The 26,195-nt window shown below is 33.4% G+C and overlaps 1 protein-coding gene across 3 annotated transcripts in view; it reads left to right on the plus strand.

Moving 5' to 3' along the window:
- Window positions 1-375: 375 nt before the first annotated feature.
- Window positions 376-26,195, plus strand: part of LOC145318839 (choline transporter-like protein 4) — a 47,925-nt gene continuing 22,105 nt past the window's right edge. For all 3 annotated transcript variants that reach the window (XM_080160490.1, XM_080160489.1, XM_080160491.1), the window contains exons 1-2: window positions 376-418; window positions 24,786-24,851. In XM_080160490.1, coding sequence (XP_080016616.1) covers window positions 385-418; window positions 24,786-24,851 — 100 coding nt within the window. In that variant the 5' untranslated portion in view covers window positions 376-384. The remainder of the gene's footprint in view (window positions 419-24,785; window positions 24,852-26,195) is intronic.

Raw genomic sequence — 26,195 nt, forward strand, 5'->3', positions numbered from 1 at the left:
CCAATTTATCCCAAATTGTCTCAGAAATCCTCAAGGGAAATTCTAAATCTATAGAAAATGTCACAATTACTAATTAAAGCTATCCACTACGGACCAACAGGCCCTAAATAACATTTAATATTTTTTTATGATAAAACAAGAAAAGACGACCATTGTAAATCTCCTTAAAAGAAAAGAAAAAACACAATATTCTTTGTCTTATGATAAGCAAAAAATTCTTTGTAAGTTTTTTTGGGCTTTATTTATTGGCCTATATATCCAGAACAAAGATATTCTTTAGGTTCTCATCAACCCATAGACACTACAACATATATAAATTAGATCTTGAACAAAAAGGATGTGATATCAAATATTAAAATGAAAGAATGTGAAGTTAATTTGAAGATGATAATGACAGAAACTCTAGAAGAAAATAATGGTAAGAATAGATTATGGTGTTTTCCCTCAGAGTGTATAGCGAGCTAAGAATCCCCTCCCCTCCTATGATATTTACACAAATTTTAAATTGTAGCAACCAATATAACAAACGGACGTATAGAAAGACATCCTACTACTTATATTTAATTCTATTTTTAAAAGCGAAGCTTTTCTATAATTATTAAAAGCGAAGCTTTTCTATAATTAGGGTCGGTCCGTCCGTACGTCCGTCCGTAACGGATAGCTTTTTTCGTTAATTTAGGCATGTTAGAATTGTCCTATTTATTTCAAATTTTGCATGGTGATTCCTTTAGTAATTAGGTACGATTTAGAAAGCGTAGCAACTCTATAATCATTACCAAAATGTCCGTACGTCCATTTTAAACATGTTGATTTTTTTACTTTTTTAACAACAAATTTTTATGTGTTCTGATCATCCGATTGATCTGATTTTTGGTATATTGATTCCTGGGACAACAAAGTATAATGTTATTAGCGAAGCAACTCTATAATCAAGTCCTAAAAATGTAAGTATGTCCATAAACATAATTCTGTATAAAGCATTTTTTCAACAAATTTACTTACAACTTTGCTTCGACTCTTATACATTTATATTCTGATTATTCAGTTCTGACACTATATAAGTGTTAATGTCCGTTTGTCCTACTGTTTTAGTGCTTCGCTTTTATGTATGTTGTCATCCTTGTTACTGATAGACTAATTAAATATTAAAACCTCTTTGGATTAAATCCTTTCAATTTTAAATGGATCATTTTATCCCCCACATAAAGTTTTAAAGATAAACAATAGATGTATTGCTCTAGATATTCAATAAGGCACAATAGTCAGTCTAACTTAAAAAAGAAATTTATAGCAGACGAAGATATGTGATTGTATTTAGTCAATTTAAAGACTTTAAAAATGGTTCCTACTGTTGCTATGTTAGATCAGGGGAAATTAGTTTTTCTAAATCAGGCGCAATTGATTACCATGCACAGTTTGTACTTCCAGAAGAAGGTCGTGCAATCAAAGGGTTGGTGATCTGAAGGGCATTTGACCATATAATCATACACGTCATTAAGATTTGGTTCAAAGATCCACCAATATAAGATCTCGTGCTGCATCCCTCTCTCTATAGGCTATCCGAGGCTACTATTTCTGAAAAGGCAATTTTTTTTTGTTAATGAAATTAGAAATCAAATAATTAACTTTGTGAAACAGAAGAGTAAATTCATGTCTAACTTTAAACTTTGGAAGATTTTATCTACCGAATATTTCCTGATTTTTTATATCTAGGTATATGTCATATCAATATAATGAACTTTATAAAATACTATGGCCTACTTTTTATACCATTTTTGTTTTTCAATTTTCAGTCAATAGAAACATTAACAAGTAATAATTATAGAAAATAGGAATTATTTTGGTAAATAACAGAGTAAAAATTTGAATTTTTTTCATTGCTTTGAGGCCGTAGCCGACAGAAATTTAGCAACACCGGCTAATAGAGACATTGGCTGTCTTTATGTTACCGGCTAACTACATCTTCCTCAAAGCTGCGTCCATAAAAGTGCAGCTGCGGCAGCTGAGCCCAGTTTTTTTTGTATTAACCACATTTTAATGTACATTTAAAAGAATTTTCAGTGATAAGATTTTTGTACATTTCTATTACATCAAGTTTAAATACTTAATTGAGAATAAAGAACTAGTACGGAAGGAGGGGATATTAAACTGTAAATTAAAATGGTACCCAAAGTTCTAAAACTCTGGTATTTTATTTGATGGCTGTAAAACTTTGGGTACTTTTATTGAATTGTAATTCGTTAATTCAAAACTAATAGTGTCCAAACCTCCCAACCAATATTTTTTATATACAAAAGGATTATTTTTGTTTAGCATTATCATTATTTTTGGAAATGTACATTAATTTATCGTCCATATTATCATCCCTGAAAATCATTGAGAATTGCTAAGTTATCTAGATTATAATACCCTAATGTTATAGGCATCTTAATGCATAGTTTCAAAACAAAGGGACGATTTTAATGTGTCTAAATAACCTATACTTTAAAAAAACATATATCATAGTTTTGTCATTTTTATTGAACACCCTTCTAAACCCTTATCTTTTTTCATTTGTTAATGATTTTTAGCAGGTACAGTTTTTAAATAATAAAAAAGAAAGCAATGTATGATTGAAAGGGAAAAAAATTTAAATGCACAATTTCTTATTAATTTTAGCCTTTAAGTCTTATCATTATTCCGTACAAAACATTTTTATCAATCATAATTTTGAAAAAATTGGCAATTACAATTTTATTATGAAAGTGGAATTATTGTATCCATCTCGTAGTAAATCTACAACAAGATAATGATTCTTAAATCTAGGCCGGTACTCTCCCTAATTTAACCGCTATAATTTGAATAGGACTGTGGCATACCAAATTTATAGATTAGCTCTTAATTTAAGAATTTATATTTAAGAGTCAATTATCAGTAACAAGGTATAACCAACAAGTAAAATAAATCTAAAAAAATATTGAGGGGGGGGGGAGCAGATGAAAAACACGTATAAATCTTGTTATTTTTTTCAAATTACTTTCGTTGTTGGCATAAGCTGGGTCTGTGGCATAGCAAAATTATATAGGTTAGCTCCTACAAAAACGGCTGTAGATATTTCAAAATTACTGCAGATAAAAGAGACGACAAAAGTTTTTTTTTATAATAAAAATTAATTTTCAAGAAACAATTATAGCTGCGCTAAAAATATCAATTGAATAATTTCTAAAAAAAATAATTATATTTTAAAACCCGGCACTGATTCGTAATACACACACACATATATACATAGAAAACAGAAACTTAGTAAAACTTAAACAGTGACTCGAGTTACATTTAATGTATATAAGTTCTCCTTCAATATAAATTGTGAAAAATGATTCTAAAATTAAATAGTTTTACATGACAGACGAAGATTTTAGAATATTGGATTATTATTTCTGTGGCGTTTTAAAGTTTAGTTAATAACAATTTATAAACAAAAGTTATTTGCAGCTTGTCCCAAACTTGGGTATGTTTGTCCGTCCGACTGTCAACCGCCGCTAAATAAAAATGGCCATATAGTTCATGGTAATTATTAAACTTAACCTAATACCCTGTCAAAATTTTGCAGTTACAATGTCATAATATCAATCTAAATTTATGGTCGGTCCATCTGTCCGTCGTAATTTAAGCTTTTAGGCATGTCAGAATTCTTTTAAACTTGTTGTTATGAGTTCTATAACAGTTCAGAAAACACAGCAACTTTATATTAAATACAATTTTCCTATGTAAACATGATGAATTTTTAGCTTAATTATCTAATTTATCGAATTTTTGGGTGGTTTGTTTCTTGTGATATTAGGTACAATGTTATGGGCAATTCATCTCTATAGTCTTAGATTGTAAGTATGTCCATGTTGTCCCCGGATTTTTGTACAGATTTTGTCTGATTTCTTCGCTTTTATGGATGTTATCATCCTTTAATTTGTTAAGTTTAACATACAATCTAGACAATTATTTACTAAAGTTATACCGTGAAAAAAATAAAGTGATTGTTATAAGCCAAAGGATTAGCCTATATTGTGTGTGCGAATGGGGCGTTTGTCCATATTTAGGTATGGAGACCGCTCTTCTATGAGTACTACTAAAACCTAATTTTAATGCAATACACATAGACATTCTCATCGTCGGTTCGCTTGTTTAGAATGCTTAACCCTCTATTCCCACAAGTATAATACGAATTTGGTTGAGCTGGTGGAAGCTCAACAAAAGACCCACGCGAGGTATTATGTTGCTTTAACCTAAGAATAAATGGTTGGTTTTGATATTCGATCGGAATTATATAAGTATATTAAGTATTAAGGAAGGAAAATGTTTTTATAAAGTGTATTTATATTACAAGTGCATAAGTTAAGTATGAAAATATTTACAGGATAAGTGTTAAAGTTATAAGTAGAGTAGGACTGAAATATGCCCTAAGTCCCAAGCAGTGAATTGTGCTTAGTGTTAGAGTTCTAACATAAGGCCTGAGCTCAATTCATGCTAAGTACTAAGGGGCCTAAATTTAAACTACAATGCATGCCAAACAACTAAGTCATTACCTTTTAAAGCCAGAAAGAGAAGTTGATGGTAGGAGAGTTAATAAATAACTGAATAAATTCAAGAGGTACATGCTATAACATTAGCTCTGGACCAGGATTTTAGTGTTTGTCTGTGCAATTAAATATCTGTGTGTTAATATGTGGCGTAAATCAGGCATGGTTGTAGGCATACATATATGTACTGGTTGTTTATATGATTACATTAACTATAAACATAATATCTTTAATAAACATATACTATTAGCAAATCACATACAGATTACCATGAATAGGCTAGCGTTACCCATATATGGTGTCATATAGGTAAAGATAGGCTTATGAATGCATAAATTGATACAAATAATGCCTTGGGCCTAGCTAAAGTAATTGTGTCTTGCCCCTGAGTGCTACTAGATAATTGCAGGGCACGTGTCAATCAAAGATTCATAATATGATCTATAAAGTGTTGACTTTATATCAAGCATAGATAGATAGTTGTGGATGCGAAGCATTTCTGTAAAAGTCTCATATGTACGTTCAAAGAATTTGAAAATTGAGGGTCGCATCTCCAATGGGGGTAAGTTGTTAAAAAAGAAAAAAGAGAAAAAGAAAAAGTTTAGTAGTCCCAGTATATAGGCATATATAATAAACTATAAATGTATTCCAAGCTAAGTTAAATACGCTTTCCATTAAGAAAGTATGCTTTGCGTATTTTCATAGCTGGGTATACAAGATGATAAACCTCCCAAATAGAATACATTCTTTTCTTGAGGGGTTTAGTTTTATCTAACATTGTCACATCAATAAATGTTTTTGCGTTGGTTGTTCTGGATAGTTCAGCTTCTTCTGATGATGAACTAGGTGGTGAAATGCTCTCGTTCGAAGTGTAGGTTGAGGTCGGGGGTGAGGTAGATATGTAGCCAAGGGCGTCCACTTGTGCTACCTCGTTACCATTCTCGTCCAAGGTGATTGAGTGATTTTCCAGGTCATAGTAGAGTTGGTTGAGGTCATTTGTAGAGAGGGATAGTGTGCTGCTGGAGCTGAGGTCACTATCGGTCTCCACTCTACTATCTTCTCTGGTATTCAGGGCTGTATTTAACAAGAAATTCCTGATGGTGATGGACAGGTTCTCTGAGAATCCATCATACTCTGGTGTGGTGATAATGTTGTTGTTCTCGTCTATAGTGTCAAGGTGTTGACAGGAACACAACCGCAATCCGTCCAAGGTAGGGTGGTGGTAGGGCTCTAATACTCCATGATCATCTAGGTTATCTCCAGGCTGGTCCATGGTAGATCCTAAAAAGAGTTAGTGCACGTGCTCCAACCGGTTCCTTGGGGTATCCTGGCTATGGTAATCTAAACAAAAGAAGTTTTAATAATCTTTTATTAATCATTTTATCCATGGGATATTCTAGAAATTCTTTTCGTTACAGATAGACCTATAGTGGATTGATTAGTTATCTCTATTTCTGTTAATTATATCTGTTTCCTGAATTTAAACAATATTTTATATAAAATTTTATAAGTACAATTAGTATTTACATATCGTATTAATTTCTTTGGTTACATTACTCGTATATATGTATAAATATAAGATTTTACTAACAATAGTTGGTAACCCTTGTTTGTATATTTTGTATATGTACATATGGTTTATACCATTGTTGGCATTAGCTGTATTTATTTTATTTTTAACACGAATAAATTTTAATCATTTTAAAGACTAATGTCTTACATTACATCGCTTGTCAAGTATACCTTTTAGACTTAATATCTACAGAATATATCGTTCGACGTCCGTAATTAAATTTTACGTAACAATAAGTTGTCAACCCTTTGTTTATGTTTGGGCGGTCAAAAGTGATAGGGGTTGGATTTGAGCGAGGTTATAAAAAGCTGGCAGCCCAGTAATTATGCTCATTTCATTAATAATTGTCCTTGCGAGCGGAGCTTGCGTTCGAGTGTTTAATTTTACCGCTAAATTCCAAGAGAATTTATATAAAAGTGATAAAATATAGTAACCCGTTTGTTTTATATGAATGTTTTTATGTTATAGATTGTTGATATGCTCATTATTGCATTCGTTAGCCTCTATTTAAGACTCAAGAATCTTATTTTCTTCGTCGATAAGGCCTTTATCACTATATTTTTGATCGAAAGTGGGTTAGAAGCACTATGGGTATATCTTCAATCTATGACAATTTTGTTTTATATAATATTTGTAGTTTTGATAGGACATATCTGAATCATCAGGTAAATTGACGTACCTTGTTTTGTTTACGTTTTCCATCTGCAAAAGTTAAATTCGTTCATCGTAAGCAAAACTTATATTGACACAGATATGTTCCATCATTTTATTCGTTTTAACTTTTGATTACAGCGTCCCTTTTTATAATCAAAATTTATTTAGTCCTGACTCAAATCTTCTAAAACAATTTTACTATAGGTTTTAAAATAAGATTTTCTTTTTACTTAATTCAATTATAATGACGCTAATTAATAGGTTATTTACGTTACGAGTAACTCAACCATATTTATTTTAAAATGGTCGCTTACAAAAATTAAATTTAGCTAGCTTTATCGAAAGTGTTTTTAAAACGTCATTGAAAATATTCAGATTTAGCTAGTACATAAGTTTTTAATTGCTTGATACATCATAATGAAGATGTTTTTGATAGCTCAGCGATAGCTATTTTTAAGCGTTGAATCATGTAAAATTAATTACATATTCCTTAACTTAAAGAATTTTACTTTTAAAATGATAAATCAAAGTTTTAATGATTAGGAAGCTCAACCACAGTTGCTTAAAATACTACAAACAAAAAAATATTCGTGTGTACAGTCTTTTTCATAAAATTAACTTTACTATATTGCCTTTCAGAATCACTAGTCCTTTATTTTAAATTTACATCCGCTCATAATGTATATTCCTGACAGCCTCGACGCGCATCAGAATATTAAGGAAAGATTCGAGGAATCGATGAGAGCGGCTGCGGCCACTCTTGCCAATTCCTCGCTTCTCGAAACCTCCTTAGACGACTCGAGTTCAGTGTACAGCGACGCGTCTGGGAAGCCAAGCCTTGCTGACGTCGATGACTATGGGAGTACAAGTACTTTTGATACTGTAGAGTCCAAAAGGGATCAAGGGGAGATGTTTGGCAACGAGCATCTCTCACTGATGCTTAGTAGAACGATACAAATCATCTGGTCTCTCCTCAATTCGTTGATGCAGAACTCCTGCGGTGACATTGGTGACGATGTTGCCGGAGGTGATTCTGGGTCTGCCGAGTCGAGGAGAGACCAGAAGACGAGTCTGGACGCACTCAACATGGATGGCTTAATTAACATGTTGTTGGGTTTAGGCTTGTTTTCATGTGCTCTCATAGTGGTCTTCTTCGGTGCTGTAGGGCTTGAGACTCTAACACGTTTAGACAACACCTCAGACAGGTCGCTGGCTCGCTGGATAAGAGATGTATGTACGCGCCTCCGTAATATAGGCGTCAGGACCATTGAGCTTCTTCACTGCGGTAACAGGACCAACAGGACTAGATCTGGAGTTACGTCGCCAACTGTGGAGCCGTCGGATACAGGCATGTACGAAGCCGCGTCCTCTGTGATGGATGATATTCTGTCAGATACACAGGTGAGTTTTCTTCTGTTGTATATTTCTTTTCTGTTTTGTATATTTTTTTTCTAGCCACCCGTTTTGTCTAATAAAGCATCATGATGTTGCAGGGTTGTTCTGTCCTATTCTCACTTCCTCAACGTTGACTTTCGGCTCTTCCATATATATCGCTCACCGTTTGTCGTCGTTTTATGTCACCAGAGAAATCCGCTCGATTACCGCAATTAAATTGAGATACCAGTTAACATTTACTAAAATCTTAATTAGCAACCTAATATTATTTCCCTCTGGGAAGGTTGAGAGTTTGCTCGTGCCGCACGTTTCTCATTGGGATTTTAAGTGTTAGATCAAGACTTTAATGTTTCCTTTTTGTTTTAGGCTCCCTCTGCTAGTCCATCGACTCCAGCCGAAGTGAGATCCAGAGTTGGGCTGTTTGCTGTACACCGCCTGTCTGCCACTGAGGATCGAGTTACTGGAAGTAATGTGCCTGCGGGATTGGACACCCCGTCGGGAAGTCCTGGCTTCCGTCCGTTGATCTTTGATCAAACAGAGCGTCTACATGTAAGTATCCATGCTTTAGTTTTTCTATTAATTTTCAGAAAGAGGCTGTACATTTGTACACGTATCTAGAGGTATTTGCAACTAAAATTCTTTTATTGGTAGAATATTAATCTTAAAAATGTATGGTTGCATAAGCATTTTTGAACCGATCTAAGATTTTAATTCTATTATAAAGTGGGTCGAATCGCTACCTAATCATATAGCTTTACAGGATTTTAGGCATTCTCATTTCCTGATTTTCCTAGATTCTTTGTTGGTGTTGCGATTAAACTAATAAAATCTATTATATTTTAGGCGACCAACTCAATCAATCTGGAGGAACATTATACAAACATGCTAAGGTTTAGCCCGCCCAGTACTGGAGGGTCTGCAGAAGGATCCAGCTATAGTTCATCTCTATGCCTTAGTCGCATTGATTCCCCATCTGCAGCGGATCTTTCAGCGGTAAGTTTGCTAAATTCGTTTAATATTACTAGTCGCTAAAATTACGTGACTTGAGGTAAAGAATTTGGTGACTTTAGCTATGCGTATATGCAATAAGTTATTTTAACCATAGTGCTATTCCCTTTCCAATGGTTAGCATTATGACTTTAGCGGAGTTAATAAAAATTTTCTAAAAGTATCAGGGCTGCTCAATTATCTATATGGGTAAGTATTATTATATTTCTCCCTGATTATTTGTTAAGATTTTCTGTTTTAACTAATATTTACTTCCCTATTTTAGGAAGCGGAAAATACACTTCCTCTGGTGGACGTGTTCGAGATCGATATACCATCCAGCCAGTTCGGTTCCATGGGTAGTGAGATTCGGTTCCCATTGCCAGAGAGAATTGTTGGAGGTTTAGAGCGGCTGTGTCTTACAGTCGAGACTCCCACCCCATCTCTTCCGCCAGAGACTGCCTCAGAGACGGCTAGCCTGACTTCAGTTGTGCGTTCGTCGGATAATAGCAGGGAGGAGTCCGATGCTGAAGGTGTCCCTCGGCGACGGGGTTCTGCCGGCCCTAAGCGTACGCGTTGAAGTGGCGAATGTTAGCTTGGTCATAGACATTGTAATTGTTTATTAGACAAAAACTGCTCAGACACGTGTGACAAAATTCTTAATCTATGTAACTAGTCAAAATAGTGATTACTATTTAGTAAAATATTAGACGTTATGACTTTCATACTGTACAAGACCAAATAATTTACACCATTGTTATTTTGTTATATCATTACATGTTAGCTTGTAAGGAACTTAGTTTGTAAGGAAATAAGGTTGTATTTTCTTTTCCCCTAATTTAAAAATTCGTGTAATCTCAATTACTTTCGTCATAGTTGAACTAAATTTCTTTTCTCAATATTATATTAACAATTTTAATTTCAGCCTTATATCACAATTTATTCATTCTTGTTAGCTTTTAAGGGTTATGTATATAGATATTTAGTCGAACTTGCGCCTCAGTACCTTTTCTCTGATCTTTCATTTATATCCATCCCTGTGCATTAATCGTGAATTTTAATTGTGCTGTGATATATATAGAGGACCTGTAAATAGCATATATATTTTTTTTTTGTAACCGATATCTAAGTAGACTGAAAGACTGACGTTAGACAAAGCTATTTAAATATGCTTATTCAAGTACTTGTAAGAGAGATATGTAAAGACTGTTTGTAAATTTTAATATTTGAGCAATTAAAGTAGTATCATTGATCGGGTAATTTCATTAAGGAAGAATTGTTTAACTTATTAAGGTTTAGCGTATATATCATTCTTCTTCAAAGCTATAGAACTTTACATCCCTTTAATTCTTACTACAATAGCCGTAAAACTTAAGTTTCGGGGTAAAATTTTCTTAGGCCTGTCATTAAAGCTAAATCTAAATTTTTATTTCCACCAAATAGAATTTTCCTGATTCAAGTAGAGTCGTTGATAGGCTGTGTGCCTATATATATATATAAGTTTTTGCATTTATTGCTTAATTGTTTTTAATGATCTCGGAATTTTTCTTATGTGCCAGTATACAGCTTAAGTCCAAAAAAAGAAATATATTAACTAAATTTGTTAAAACTTATCAGAAATCTTTCTTATTATCACAATTTTGTTTTCCAAAGATTTTGTTAAATGAAAGTTTATATTCTGTTTTCGAAATTGTCTTAACTTTATAATTTTCACCAAAGAGAAATATTTGTCAAATTTTTATACCTTTTTCTAAAGATTATCTACTTTTGTTAAAATAAATATAGAGATTTTAAGTTACATATTTACTTGTTAATTACTGGTTTAATATATGTTGTGTAAAATTCTATTTACGTAGCTACTCTATAAGCGTTACTTGTTCGTTTTTCACGTTAGTAGTGATAATAATTAAATTAAATTGTTACCTTTATGAAGCGTTTAGCCTAGTTTTAAAGTTCGCTTATTTTATAACGATTAAATGAGTAATAACATTACCTACTATGTTCTTTTGGTATCATAGTTACTATATATGTGGTTTATTTTCTTACCGTTTCTATCATTACCCTTTTAGATAAATCATATAATAATAACGTGGAGATTTTTATAAGAACGTACAAGAATATAAGTACAATATTGTATAGGTAAGTACGAGAGTATTATATTTTCCGTTTGGCAAAGTCTTTTATATCATTGGGAATGTCCGTAAGTCTTTCCATCTGGATACATTAGAAATCAAGTCATAGGAATCATGTTAACTTGTATATTTATCTGACTATTCTGTTTGAGTTTCTAGGTCGATAACTAGCGGTAGTTGCGGCGGGGTGACCTCTCCTGCCGTAGATTACCATTAGGTTATGATGATGTGCATCTGGTCGTTGAGGGATAAGCGTTCTACCGCGTATACGCAAACTCCTCTGGAATACTCTTAATATTCTTTTCAAGAGTCTGACTAGGAATGTAGTGATCCTATCTAATATTATAACCATGATAATTGTTATCGTCACGTATATAGCTATTTCTTCTATATGAGCGAAGATAGTTCTAATGGTCAATGGGTCTTTAGGTTTAGGTGGGCACAGTGATTCTGACGCAAATGGTAAAGTTCGTGCCGTGGTCTGTCGGTCATAACCTAATGCGAATTGTGTGATCGTATCTCCCAATGTGAGATTATATGATCCTCCTGTTATAATAAAAGGAGTGGATGTAATAGTTATTGATGCATTCTCTAAACTGCGATTAGTATTCTCACTCAAGCTAGTAAAGACAATTCCATCTTGCACATAAGTGTAGGGATAAGTCTGTTTTGCCAAAGGGCAGTGCTTGGTTATCAATGTTTCATTAACGCTAAGTAGTCCCTTAAGGCACTGGTCAGCCTCAACTGGTAGATAAGCGTTATAGTAAGATTGTCTATATACTCTTTTGGTTTTATCCAAGTAATAAATGGAATCGATATAGCATTCATCAAATGGAATTGGTGCGTATCTGTAGATTTTTATTGGCTCAGAACTTAATTCCATGGATAGGATAGTGGTGAATGATGTTGTACCACCACTTAAACGGCTTTGGACTTCCAATCCAAGATTATGAGTATAGTCCAAGTTAAGTTCTTGCCTTACAAAAGTTTTAATAGAGTCTGTGATATCCGTCTTTGCAAGATCTTGAATTAGAGTAAGTCTGAAGTTTAAGTCTGCTTTAAGTTCTTCTAAGTTTGTGATGGCTAAGTTGCTCAAGCTATCAACATAAGAGTATTCTGCTGTTTGCACAAAGTTAGCTGCTTTGGCATGAAGAGTTATACCACTTACAATTTGTGGTACTATCTCCGCAAGCAATAACTGTGTAAAATCAAACTTATCATGATCTAGCTTATAAGAAAGTTTATTTACGTTATTAGTCACTTCAATGCGGTTAGAACTTATTAAGGGAGTTACTGTTTCAATAGCTTCCTTGATTTTGCGGATAAGTTTTATTACTTCAATAAGCAAGTCCTTAATCTTTTTGGTATATAACTTGCCTATAAGTTTAGTTTGTGCTGAAGTGAATGTGCGTCCATCGTAGCTAATGTCTAATTGAGTCTTTAGGCCATCATAGATTGCTATTTCAGGCGCTGTATTGCCTACAGATATATCAACTTGAATGGATTGAATTGCTACAGCTGTGTAGCCTATATACTCTCCACTTTGATAGTGAGTGGGTATCAAGTCTGTCATTGTTTTTGCTGTTGTACTATAGTAGTACGTACTTAGTATTATTAATATTATCTTAGGATACATTGTTAAACAGTTAAGTTTATTTAATAAATGCTTATATCCACAATCAAAAGTTACTTTTCTGACTGATACACTTACACTAATAGATAAGGTCTTCACTGCTTGGAGTTCTATGATAAACTAACTTATTTTTCCAAAATCTATTTATTATCCCACTTTCGCTACTGCTAGATCCTGAGTGGGCGTTTCCGGTTTCTAACTATAATTAAAGTTTTTGACATATTTTTTGTATGTAGATTGGTTATAGGCTTAATAACTAATCAAGTTCATCTCAATTCAAGGCATATATATATAGGTTGTCTAATAATATTTTTATGCTTGTGTAATTTACATAGTTTGTATTAGATATTTTAACTTTTAACTCAATTTTGTATATATTGGGTTACGCAGTGACATGCGTATATTTGTACAGTTTGTATTACTCGTTTGACTCTGTTTAGACTATACAGATTCAAAACTTATACATATACAATTTTCCTTTTATATATTTTTGTGTATAAATATTTTTGAAGGGATCGACTTATTTAGTCGACGTGTATTGTATATGGTTGGTCTCCCCTTGTCAAGAGAGAAGACGTAAATTTTACCACTGGATATATAACCTTGAGTGGGAAAATTCTACATAAATTATGATATCTCTGTTATCAGATTAGAATAACATACTATTATATTGTTCCCGAGTTTACAGGGTAAACGGAAACGCAAGTGATTGTTATTGGAATGGATTTATATGTCTTGAAATCTGATATTATAATTTATGTTCAATGTTTTATAGATATGAGTTCTGTACGTGTCCAGAATTATAGGTTTTGTATTAATTAAATTTGCATTTTGTTATAGTGGTAATCATTCCGCTGCTTATTTGTGCATAAAGAGATGACTGTGCACATATTTCTGGTCGCAGATTTTGCTTTGGCCAGAATTATAAGCGGAAATGTATCGTTTAGTTAATTATCTTTTAGTCCATGACTTTATTGTAAGACTTTATAATTACTCTTATGTATCCTCTATGAAAGTGTCAAAATGTTAGTCAATTGGTTTGAAACTCTTTGATTTTGAAAGGGTATTTAACTTGTCTGTATTTATATCAGATCTCCTTTCAACCATGTTTATTTTGAAAACTTGCAATTTATTAATACTGTGAGAGGATATGTGTGATGTTAGGATTGGTCTTATGTGGAAAGTATTTAATTAATTCCATGAATCTTCTGTAAGTTTACCTTTTATTTTTATGTGATTTTAGTTGTAATCTTATCTTTAATTAGCAATTAAAGCAGGTTTTGGCGTCTTTAAAGTAGATATAGGGGAGTTTTATTATTTAAACTTTTAAATATCCCTGTTTTATCAAAAATTGCGTACAGCATATAATATCGCGTAAGGAAAGAAGAGCAAAAGTGTTCCCTTCTTATAGTATGAGCTATAATTAGTTCATATGGTTTATAACTTAAATATTTTATGGCATTATTATTAGTTGTGTTGTTGTTATAGCAGTTCAAATCTAATTTGGTTAGAACTGTAATATACCTGTCATTCATTTGTTGACAAGATGCATTGGTATTTGGGTTATATTATAGTTCTGAAGGGGTTTTCGCTTGAAGTTTTAAAATTTTTAAGAAGTCTGAGTACAATATGCAAGAAAAACTTAATTTTGTCTTGGCTGAAATTTTCTTTGAGAGTAGGCAATGGATTTTGCCTAATTACTAGATCTTTAAATAAAATCATTGATGGGTGAAAGTGTGTATTACAATATATACTGTTGCTGTGTTCTCATAATAAAAGCATGAAAAGTATAGTTTTGTTCACACAGGTCCTAATCAATAGTTTTGGCTTTATCACTGTTATGTACAAATTAGATATGCTTTTTGTCACAATACGGTTTTTGGCGTATATTTCAGGCATTATTAAGGGCTGATAGGTTAAGTATCCGGAATATTTTCTTAGACCTAATGTTAACCACAAGGTTATTAAGGATTATAATTCATAGGGTTTTTAGGTTAACAAAAATCTTAAGTTCGGGTGGTCCAATACTACTTTCCTTAGCTCGCAAATGCAACGATAAGTGTGGTATTTTATTACCAGGAACGATATAGTGTTGTATGATCATGTAAGAGTTAGATCAGGTGGTAAAAGTGGTTTGTGAGTTCTGGCAATGCAACTTATAATAAGACTATTGCATAAAAGCTAGAAGTGGTCCCAGCTTCATTTGACAGGTTATTTTACATGTCAATATGCTAATTAAACTACTAAAATTGGTCCGGCTGCCAAAACTCTATTAATGTCCTCTAAGTTTCACCCTTGTGCTAGTATTGAGACAAAAGCCTTATTCAACCTGAGAATATGAGTGAGATCGAATATGCTATTGGTTCGTTTACGCATACTGTTGTGAATATGCTCATAAGAAGTCTTATTTCAGTGTGAGCTGTAAGTCCAGATATCTCTTGAAAACCTCTATGTTCGCTTTCAATTTATACTGTGATAGGCGTGTAAACTTAGAACCAAGGAAAAGTTACAATTTTTCTTAAGCAAGTGAAATTTTCTTAAACTAGTTTTCTCTCTTTTATGTGCGTATTCTCAGAATATTTAAAATGTATGCTCAACGATTCAGATTTCGATCTTAGATAGTTCAATCAATTTAATGATATTCCCTAAGTATACTGGCTCCTGGGGTGGAGGAGTGTACTATCTAAGTCATGTCCTATATATATTTTTGTTTTATACAATTTTGTCTTGTCTGTCTTAGGTTGAGTTTTAGTGTAAGATTTGCTTCACAAGTAATAATAGTCTTTAGGCAAAGTCCCAGTGGTATTTTGGCACTGTTGATTGTTCAGGACTTTTCTGTCTACATGTGAATGTATGAAGATTTTAGAATTATGCCATAAAACATTAGCTATATTACTATTCAAGTTTTTCTCTTTTTTTGTGTGTGTTGATTTGAAATAGTAGTGTGTGAAATTTTCAATCTTGACCATACACCTCAACCTAATTTCTACAACATCATCTATGTGTTCAACGAATTTACTGTATTCAGGAGTAGATGAGACTGGAAATTTTATTAGCATTAAGATGATAATCAGATTAAGATCACTCATGATATGTGAGTGCCCTGTTCGATAGCTGTATGATTTAAAGTGTATCTATCAGCTTAATAAGTTAATCAATGTAATTATTGATTTTGTGTTTCAGATTGGTATAAGAGTATTATTGGGTTGGTTACTAGTAATTAGAGTGATCTAATTAATAGCTGGTGTGTTTCGGGCTATGGCAAGTTGATCCAATTCGTCATCAGATTCGTCTACTTCTGGTAGCATAGGTTATTAGGTAGTCCATATATGAATGATCCTGAGAAGTCAAAATCAACGACTACCTCTCTGACAATAGATTGGTCGCTGGACTCTATGTAACCAGTGATAACTGTGTTGGTGATAGTGTGATTGGAGTTGTTGATTATTAGAGCTCTGCCACTGAGTTGTCCATCATCATTGATAATGAGTTGTGTTTGTCCAGGTAAGATCTTAATTCCTGCATTTTCCTTTGAAATATGATCATCGCTGAGGATCACTTGTGTTCCAGGTGCTAGGTTGAAAAAGTGGTTGATATTCATTACTATCACTTGGGTTTCTTTAGCTTTGATCTTTTTAACTACTCCTGTACAGAGCTGGAGCTCAAGTTCGGAACAGAAGATACTGCTCAGCGGTCCTTCAGGGTGAAGAAGAGAATACAAACACGGTGCTAACCGGTATTTGTCTGTGACAGGCGTCCATGTTAGCTGTAGGCTTCTAATACCATTCAGTCCAATTATCATAGGTGCGACATCCTCATGGTCTTCAGCTACAATTGAAAAGAGAATTGGGTAATGACGGCTTGAAAATGATGTGGGGCGAATCATGAGAGTTACTTCTCTGGGTTCGGGGATCTTGTGATCTGCACATGTGACTGGTAGCTCATGACTTTCTTCCAGCTGATTTTTATCATCGTTCATTACTATGCCAAACAACTTGCTATAGTACCTGGCTGATATGATGTTTTTATCTATTGCTGAGTCAAGTAAAGCTGTCATGCGTACGTCATAGTCATATTTGCAATCTATTTCTTCTGGCATACAACCAGAGCAATGAAGGTACAATTTTCTTTCTTCCTCCTTTGCTGGTGTAGTGTTATCTCTTACTTGATCTTTAGGCTCATTGGGAATTATTTCCGCTGTGGCAGCTTTGATTCCACTGAGGTTACAATCTTTAGATGATTCCTCAGCATTGGATTTAGCCCAGTCTTCATATGTTTGCCTGAAGACACCACTAGGTTTCACCTTACCACTATGGTATAATTCCATCATGGCTGGCCTTCCAGGACATAAGTGTCGAGAATGGTATAACTCTTTACCATATGTCTTATAACAGTTTGTGCAGAAAGCTGATGTCAATACAGTTGGGTATAACCGCCCTGTATCGTCACATAATAATCTACATCCATCAGATATGTTGTGAGAATATTGTCCACATGCTACACAGTAGCGTCCAGGTGATAGCCTATAAGAAGCCTGATAATCCCGCTTGGTATTCCTTTGAAAATGCCTGTCCCTGTTATCCCTGTGATAAGGTTTGGGATTGGGTGATTTTGTAGCTATTTCTCTAACGGTGGATTTTCTTCTATGATAATTTGAGATGGCCTCTATTTTGGCAATTTGTCTGTCTCTGTAGTTAGCTCTTCTCTCTTTAGATTTCGAAGTGTTGGTGTTGTGGGTTCTCTTGTGTTCTACACTCGTTGTACAGTTTGTGCAGAGATTCCTTCCAACTTCAAGTGAACCACTCGTGTTAGGTCTACCAAGTTGTATTGTGTTCAGTTTCTGTGAGAGTAGAAGTTCTTCTGCTGGCTCTGCTACTTTTGTCCGCCTGCGGGAAACAGTTTTCCACGAGTCTGATAAGTTAGCTTGAGTTGATAGTGAGGCCAGAGATATCGCATTCAATTCAGGGCTCATATTCCTCTTGCCAATTTGTTCTGATTCTTCTAGATTGGATATTTGTATTTCCTCATAAGCATCGGAGTCTCTAGTGTCTGTATTAGCTGAAGGGGTTTTTATACCAGGTGTTGTCGAGCGTCCCCGACAAGGAGTGGTTTCCTTATCAGCTTCATCATCCTGCTGGCCTTGCTTGCGGGCAGATGACATGATAATAGTTGTAAAGTCTTAGAACTAATTGTAAGTTCTTTTAGATGCCTGTGAAATGTTATACTATTTTTAAGATAAAAATAGCGGAAGTTCGAGAGGAGTACAAATAATGGATATAGTTTAAAACAATCAAGAATCTGTTTAAGTTAACAATTCTTTGCTTTAAAATGTGTTTAGCTATAGATGGGTGTGATATCTGCTTCACCTATAGTTGTTTCTACGTCGTATATACGTGCGTGTGAGCTTTTGATTGATATTCTAAAAATGTGCGCTAATGCACCCTTATCCTTAATTAAGCTCAACTGTAGAAACACTCCTACTTAACTTTTATATAGGTTTGTTTATGGAGTCAATTTGAGCTAGTTAGCTATTCAAATTGGTTATCAAGTTAAGTAATGTTTGCAGCGGAGTTAATTTGGGTATGCTTATATACTATCGCAAATTAACTTTTAGTATGCTCAGGAGTCGACTTTCCTAGCAAATTATGGTTGTCGAGAAAAGAAACAGCAATTTATAATCCTTGTTGAACTCTTACTTCACTCTAAGGATATGTGTTTATAGCCTACGATCTACTTATTCCTGTAAGGCTATTATGAATATAACTTACTAAGGTTCACTCCCAAAGGATCGTCTATATTCTAATAATATTGCAACAATTTTGCCTGAATGTCAAAGATCTCGCCACCTCTTACTTATAGTTGTATTAGGGGTTTCCTTCCAATCCTATAATGTAATTTGCGCAAAATTGGGGCTTCACTTATGACTTCAATTCTTATAACTTTAGTAAGATATACAATTTAGATATACCTATATTTATATACGTAAAGATTGTTTTCAAAATTATCTAACCGGATGTAATCTAATTATAATTAGTAGTAATACAATATTCAAGTGCAAGTTTACTCTGAGGAAGTGTGAGATCCTACACTAGGTGGCCAACCTATAATGTGGAGGTTGTCAATCAAACTTCAAAGGAGCCTATCAACTTTGAATTAAGCAATACTTATACTTTTTGAAAACTAATCTAACTGATTTTAGTGCACCCTTTTTTTTTTTTTTTTTATTTTTAACTTATCTAAAAGTAATCTGTTAGGTTATAAAAACTCTGGGCTATATGTAGACACACTTTTATGTTACTTGGTTATAGTCTATGTGCTAGTAAGCCTAAGTAAACATACGTTTCTCGATATGTAAAAAAAATTTATGATTCCGGATATTTAAAGACAGTAGGGTACTTTTCCGTAGTACTTCTGCTACTTCTTTTAGAGACGTCCTACTCTCCCAAGGTAGGCTGCTGCAACCTCCTGCTGTGTTTGGTTTATAGAACTTTGTCTCTTAAAGTGTGCTATTCAGTACATATAGGGCCTATATTGTTGACTATACTTTTATATCACTAATGGTCACTATCACTAGTAATTAACTTGTCTTCACTTTCACTGCTGAATCCTGGTGGTACATGAAATAGAAATGTTAGCATTAACAAAGTAAGTAAAATTTTAGTTTTCATGTCCTACTTATTGTTGAGAGAACTGTTTATTGTATTTATGTATGTATTTGTAAGGAACATACAAACAAAAATTTTCTAAGTTAAGATTGAATTAAAACTTTCTAAGTCAAAATAAAATAGAATCACTCTAAGTCCAAGGTTGGAAAATTTTGACTAAGTCCAAAAAGTTTCTAATGAAATTATTCTAAGTACAAAATCAATAAATTTCGGCTTAGGAAAAAAAAATTCTGAAAATATCTTAAGTGCAAAATTAATAAATTTTGACTAAGTCAAAAAAAATTTTATTGAAATTATCCTAAGTACAAAGTTAGTGAATTTTGACTAAGTACAAAAAAATTTCCTTTCAATGAAATTATACTAAGTACAAAAATTAGTGAATTTTGACTAAGTCCAAAAAATTTTCAATGGAATTATGCTAAGTACAAAAATTAACAAATTTATCTTAGGATAAAAGAAATAGAATCACTCTAAGTCCAGATGTGGAATATTTTGTCCGAGATGAAATTTCCTAACAGTCCATTCACAAAGCTACTTTAGAGATTGTCCTTAAGTCAAAAGAAATAGAATCACTCTAAGTCCACTATTGGAGTATTTTGACTAAGTGCAACCCTCGCTAAGTTAAGGAATTTAAAATCATAAAGTATTAGAGTGTTAGAATTATCCTTCACCAAAAGAAATAGAATCTCTCTAAGTCCATAATTTGGAATATTTTGGCTAAGACAGAAATACTCTAAAACAAAATTTTCTCTTAAGTGTGGAAAATGAAATTTGTTAATCTAGTTGGAAAAATTGCAATTATTACAAGTCCGTATTTTGGTAAATTTCCAACCAAGTTTCCAATTTCATAAAAATTACTGTAAGTCCAGAGATTCGAAATTCTCTCTGTAACAAAAGAAATAGATCGGTGCTAAGTCCAAAAGTGGAGTATTTTGCTCAGAGCATCAGGAAGTCTCTGGAATTATTGCTGATTGCATACAGTAATTTGTTTATACTTATATCATTCCAACCGATCGATGTTGAGAATATCTTTGAGACTTTGAAATATTTTGTCTAACTCAAAATTTTAGAGGCAATAGTTATTTTGATACATCCGCATATAAATCAGAATTACATTAGGAATATAAGTCCTAGGCATGTATAAGTAAGTGCAAATCTCAGAAAATCGGTTCTAACGGTACCAAAGTATTAGTACAGTTTAACTTGAGTATAAATGCTACAAGTTTGTAATAATCTTTTGGCCCTTTACTACGACTCAAGAGTACTAACTGCTTTCGGCATATTGTTTCAGAAACATGGCTCCAAAGACAATATGTATCCCAACTAACAGCGTTTCCCGTGTTCTATAGGATTTGCTCCTAAGTTTTCATTTAATAAGACAGTTCAAAATGGTCCTTTACAAATAGTATTTTGATAGCTTATAAATGAAAAGTTACTCCATGCTTGATTCTTAATAAGTTCTGGTTTAAGTATCAAAGATTCAAGTATTTCAACACTTAGAGAATTTCCGAATAAGTAAAAATCATACTAAGTCCGAAGATTTATATATACTCCGCCACCTAGCACAACTCCTAAATTTCAAAACTCTGACTAAGTCCAGAAATCAAAATTTTGCACATAGCTCAATCATAGATTATTCCAACCCAAGTGTTTTACTAAAGAGAGGCGGACATGGAGGTGCCGGTGTGCTGGTATTCTCTAGGGCCTCTAGAGTGTCAACCAGTGCAAGTGTCCTTATAGGGCGGCGACCAATGGCCACAAATATGCTAGCATTCTCTAGGGCCTCTAGAGTGTCAGCTAGTGCAACTGCTCGTACACGAGGCTCTCAATTGCATTTGTGTCGTGCCTTTCAGTCCCTATCTCTTCAAACGCCTCATAGTCCTAACCTTGCTCTCAAATAGTTTCACAGGTTTTGGTAAATCCGATTTTGCCATAACTACAATTATTCGATTTTGGTAAAAATACCTGCCTTAGGCGGTTCGGGTACGGTAAGGAAAAAAAAGGAAAAAAAAATTTATGAATTAAAATTTTTCCAAGATACAACCGGTAAGTTGCACCATTGTGTGTGCGAATGGGGCGTTTGTCCATATTTAGGTATGGAGACCGCTCTTCTATGAGTACTACTAAAACCTAATTTTAATGCAATACACATAGACATTCTCATCGTCGGTTCGCTTGTTTAGAATGCTTAACCCTCTATTCCCACAAGTATAATACGAATTTGGTTGAGCTGGTGGAAGCTCAACAAAAGACCCACGCGAGGTATTATGTTGCTTTAACCTAAGAATAAATGGTTGGTTTTGATATTCGATCGGAATTATATAAGTATATTAAGTATTAAGGAAGGAAAATGTTTTTATAAAGTGTATTTATATTACAAGTGCATAAGTTAAGTATGAAAATATTTACAGGATAAGTGTTAAAGTTATAAGTAGAGTAGGACTGAAATATGCCCTAAGTCCCAAGCAGTGAATTGTGCTAAGTGTTAGAGTTCTAACATAAGGCCTGAGCTCAATTCATGCTAAGTACTAAGGGGCCTAAATTTAAACTACAATGCATGCCAAACAACTAAGTCATTACCTTTTAAAGCCAGAAAGAGAAGTTGATGGTAGGAGAGTTAATAAATAACTGAATAAATTCAAGAGGTACATGCTATAACATTAGCTCTGGACCAGGATTTTAGTGTTTGTCTGTGCAATTAAATATCTGTGTGTTAATATGTGACGTAAATCAGGCATGGTTGTAGGCATACATATATGTACTGGTTGTTTATATGATTACATTAACTATAAACATAATATCTTTAATAAACATATACTATTAGCAAATCACATACAGATTACCATGAATAGGCTAGCGTTACCCATATATGGTGTCATATAGGTAAAGATAGGCTTATGAATGCATAAATTGATACAAATAATGCCTTGGGCCTAGCTAAAGTAATTGTGTCTTGCCCCTGAGTGCTACTAGATAATTGCAGGGCACGTGTCAATCAAAGATTCATAATATGATCTATAAAGTGTTGACTTTATATCAAGCATAGATAGATAGTTGTGGATGCGAAGCATTTCTGTAAAAGTCTCATATGTACGTTCAAAGAATTTGAAAATTGAGGGTCGCATCTCCAATATTAAAATATGCATTTTATTAGATTGTTCAAAAACGAAGCAACTCTATTCATTATTTGTTCCTAAATACGTAAAGCTATTGTGACGTCAAGCATCTTTAAAGCCACTCCACTATTTGCTGTAAATATCAAATTTCTACATAAAATTTCTCAAGTCCTCAGCTAAAAGTAACAAGATGTCTTTTTGTGTGTCTAACTGCATATTAAGATCTCGCTAACTGCTGGCTAAGCTTTTTTTAAATTGTAAGTTGCTTCGCTTACTCTATATTAACATCCTTGTTTTATTATGTGAAAGATAATAAAATTATAATCAGCAAAACGTCATGAAAATATAAAATAACTTTTAATGAGTAATGCATATAACTCTTAGAGTTCGGTCGTCATTTCCTATTTAAAATCGAAGACACCTCATGTAAAAAGGAATAAATAGGATAATTATCTTTCTGTGTGTGTGTTCATTAAGATCTTGTAAATGACTGAGCCGACCACATCTTCTTTTTTATTGACCGCTCTATATTAGACTAGGCATTTTTTCTTTTTCTCACAAGAGATACAGCAAACTAATTGATTATTTCGCTTATTGGTTTTACCTTGTTTATGATTGGTTGATCAACCCTTTTCCAATATTTTTCTAAACTGCAAAATCATCCAGAAGGGGGGGGGGGTGTGGGATTTAGGGTTGTTTCTCTCCCATCCCTCTCTAGACAAATTTTGAGGTTCCTAGCAGTGTTTCGGAGCCGGAAGCCGTGGAGCCGCCATATTTTGCTGGAGCCGGAGCCGTAATTTTCGTTAAAAATTGGCTCCGGCTCCGGACTATATAAATAAAGAGATTTTTTATAAATTATAATTTGGTAACTCTGTTTTTTCATGTGCAAATGCCCCTATTAAGTTTTTCAAGTCCATTTTTATCAAAAATTGAAGTTTTAAAACCTTCAAAAGTCAAAAATAGACGTGAGAATAAAAATATTTCGAGTTTTTTTTTTGATTTTTGGTCGGAGTCTGAGCCGCACCAAAATCAAACGGCTCCGAAACGCTGGTTCCTAGGCATCCTCTAAATTTTTAGGAAATACATTAGATTCTTTGAGACACCTCAAAACCAAAACACAAAAAAGATATAAAAAAAAGTGTTCAATTTGTTTTTTTTTATTTGATTCTATTTGTCCTTGTTTGTGTTTGTTGGTGCATTTTATACAATTTTTTTGCAGGATCTAAATTTAGTTTTCTTAATCATATTAATTACGATGTCAACGTGAAATATAAACTTATACGAAACTGAATATTAATCTCAATAAAAAATAAATGTATGATTATTTTTTTAGGATTCAGGAGCCGTTTATTTTATATTTAAAATCTTATCTTTTTTTTAACAATTTCATCATTGTATTTAATATTTTTTGATAGTGGTGCTATACTTAATAACTATGGTATGTCCGTCCGTCCGTCCATCTTAGTTAGATATCTATCTAAATATCTTTGTGACATAGAATTTGGTGTACTCGATGGACACACAGAATAACCTAGTTAAAGAGATGCTTAGCTACTTAGATATGACATACAGACTAGACAAAGCAAACAGAAAAGCTTTTCTGCAAATTTATCATAATCTGTTTTTTTCAGCCTTTCGAGCGTTAATTTTACATCTTTTTACATTTTTTTTCCTTGTCTGCTTCATCTATAATACAAAGTAGCTTGATGTCTGTCAGTCCGTCCGTCCGTCCGTTTGTCTGAAGCTTAAGATCTCGGTAACCACTGAACCGATTGGATTCTACTCTTCAGGGTATATACGTATCGGTCCTGTGGTGGTTTTAAGCTATTTTCTTGGGGGGGGGGGGGGGGTGGGACACCCCCAACCCTCCCAAAAATGAAAATTTCCCCCTCCAATTTTTTTTTGCAGAAGATTCGCTTAAATTTTTTTTTGATCACCTCTTGGGGCAAAGCCCCTAGTGGCTAGGGGCGAAGCCGCTAGTATCTATAAAAGTAATAGGATGTCTTTCTCTGTGTGTCTGATAAATAGATTTGATAGAAAGTAGTTAAGACTATAGATAAAATTATATTTTTTCCAGATGAGATGGTAGTTGTCCCGAAGGATGAGAAAAGGTTACAGAACCCAATTAAAAACAGATCATGCACAGGAAAAGAAAAAATACAATGATTATCTGCTAAACTGTTCAGCTGGTATCATATCAACAAAACACGTTTTTTTAGTGGCAGTGTTAGAATTGGTAACTACATTTTTCTGGTGACAATAATTTATTTTTTTCATCAAGTCGACATAAAATGTCAATTAAAGCCACAATCTGTTATACAAACTTGTATTCTTAAAAGCGAAGCTTTTCTATACTTATGGTCCGTTCGTCCATCTGTTCGTAACTATAAGCTCTTTTAAAAAATTTAGATATGTCAAAATTACCTATCGATTTCAAACTTTGCATGATGATTTCTATCACAGTTAAATACGATTTAAAAAGTTTAGCAACCCTATAATCGTTACCAGAATGTCGGTAGGTCATTTAATTCATGTTGATTTGAACTTTTTTGACAACAATTTTTTATGTGTTTTATTTATCCTATATATCTGATTTTTGGTATACTGATTCCTAGGACAACAAAGTATAGTGTCATACGTGAAGCATCTCTATAATCAAGTTCTAAAAATGTAAGGATGTCCTTTAAACAGTATCCTGTTTTTAACACTCTACAAGAGTTAATGTTCGTTTGTCCTACCGTTTCATTGCTTAGCCTTTCTGGTTGTTGTCATCCTTGTTTATTTGTGTGTTAAGATCTTGCTCTACATAGGTCACAAGAAGGTATTTATTTATGTATTTTTCAAATATAAAAGCCTCTAGAGGCAATGTGTGCAGTATGTTCTAGTTGGGCATTTACTAGTTTCTATTTATATGGTGATAAGTTTATTGAAGAAAAAGTTACCAAAATAAATTACTTAGTTATGTCCTTAATTCCTAAGTAAATAAGTGCCCTAATTTTATTCCTTTGTTTTTAGCTTTTGATTGTTTTAATCAGCATAATATATACATACAAAATTGTAGTATATTTTTTTGTTGTAAAATATAAGTTCAAGAAGAATGACGACTTTTTAAACTAAAAACAAAATGATTTTTTTTCAACATGACGACAACCCTGGATTTATTATTTACTTTCCTTATCTAGGATCAATAAAAAAGTAAGACATATTTTTACTAGTTTTTACAGCTTTATAACAGGGCCGGGGGGGGGGGGGAGGGAGAGAAATTTTTTTTAAGAACTAAGGCCCAAAGTAAAAATAAAAGGAGGGGGGTGGTATTTATTTTCCCAGGGGGCTTTTTCTTTTGGGTGAGTTGTGGTACCCCTAAAATATTTCCCAAGACCTATAAAAAGCTTTATTGTTAAAAAGAACCATATTGATTTTGCGGTTAGTTTTGAAACAAAAATGTAACAAACTTTTTTTTGGAACATTTTGGTATCTTTTAGAAACT

The sequence above is a fragment of the Acartia tonsa genome, chromosome 5 (assembly GCF_053477335.1).
Source record: "Acartia tonsa isolate MP-2025a chromosome 5, ASM5347733v1, whole genome shotgun sequence".
NCBI classification, from domain to species: Eukaryota; Metazoa; Arthropoda; class Copepoda; order Calanoida; family Acartiidae; genus Acartia; species Acartia tonsa.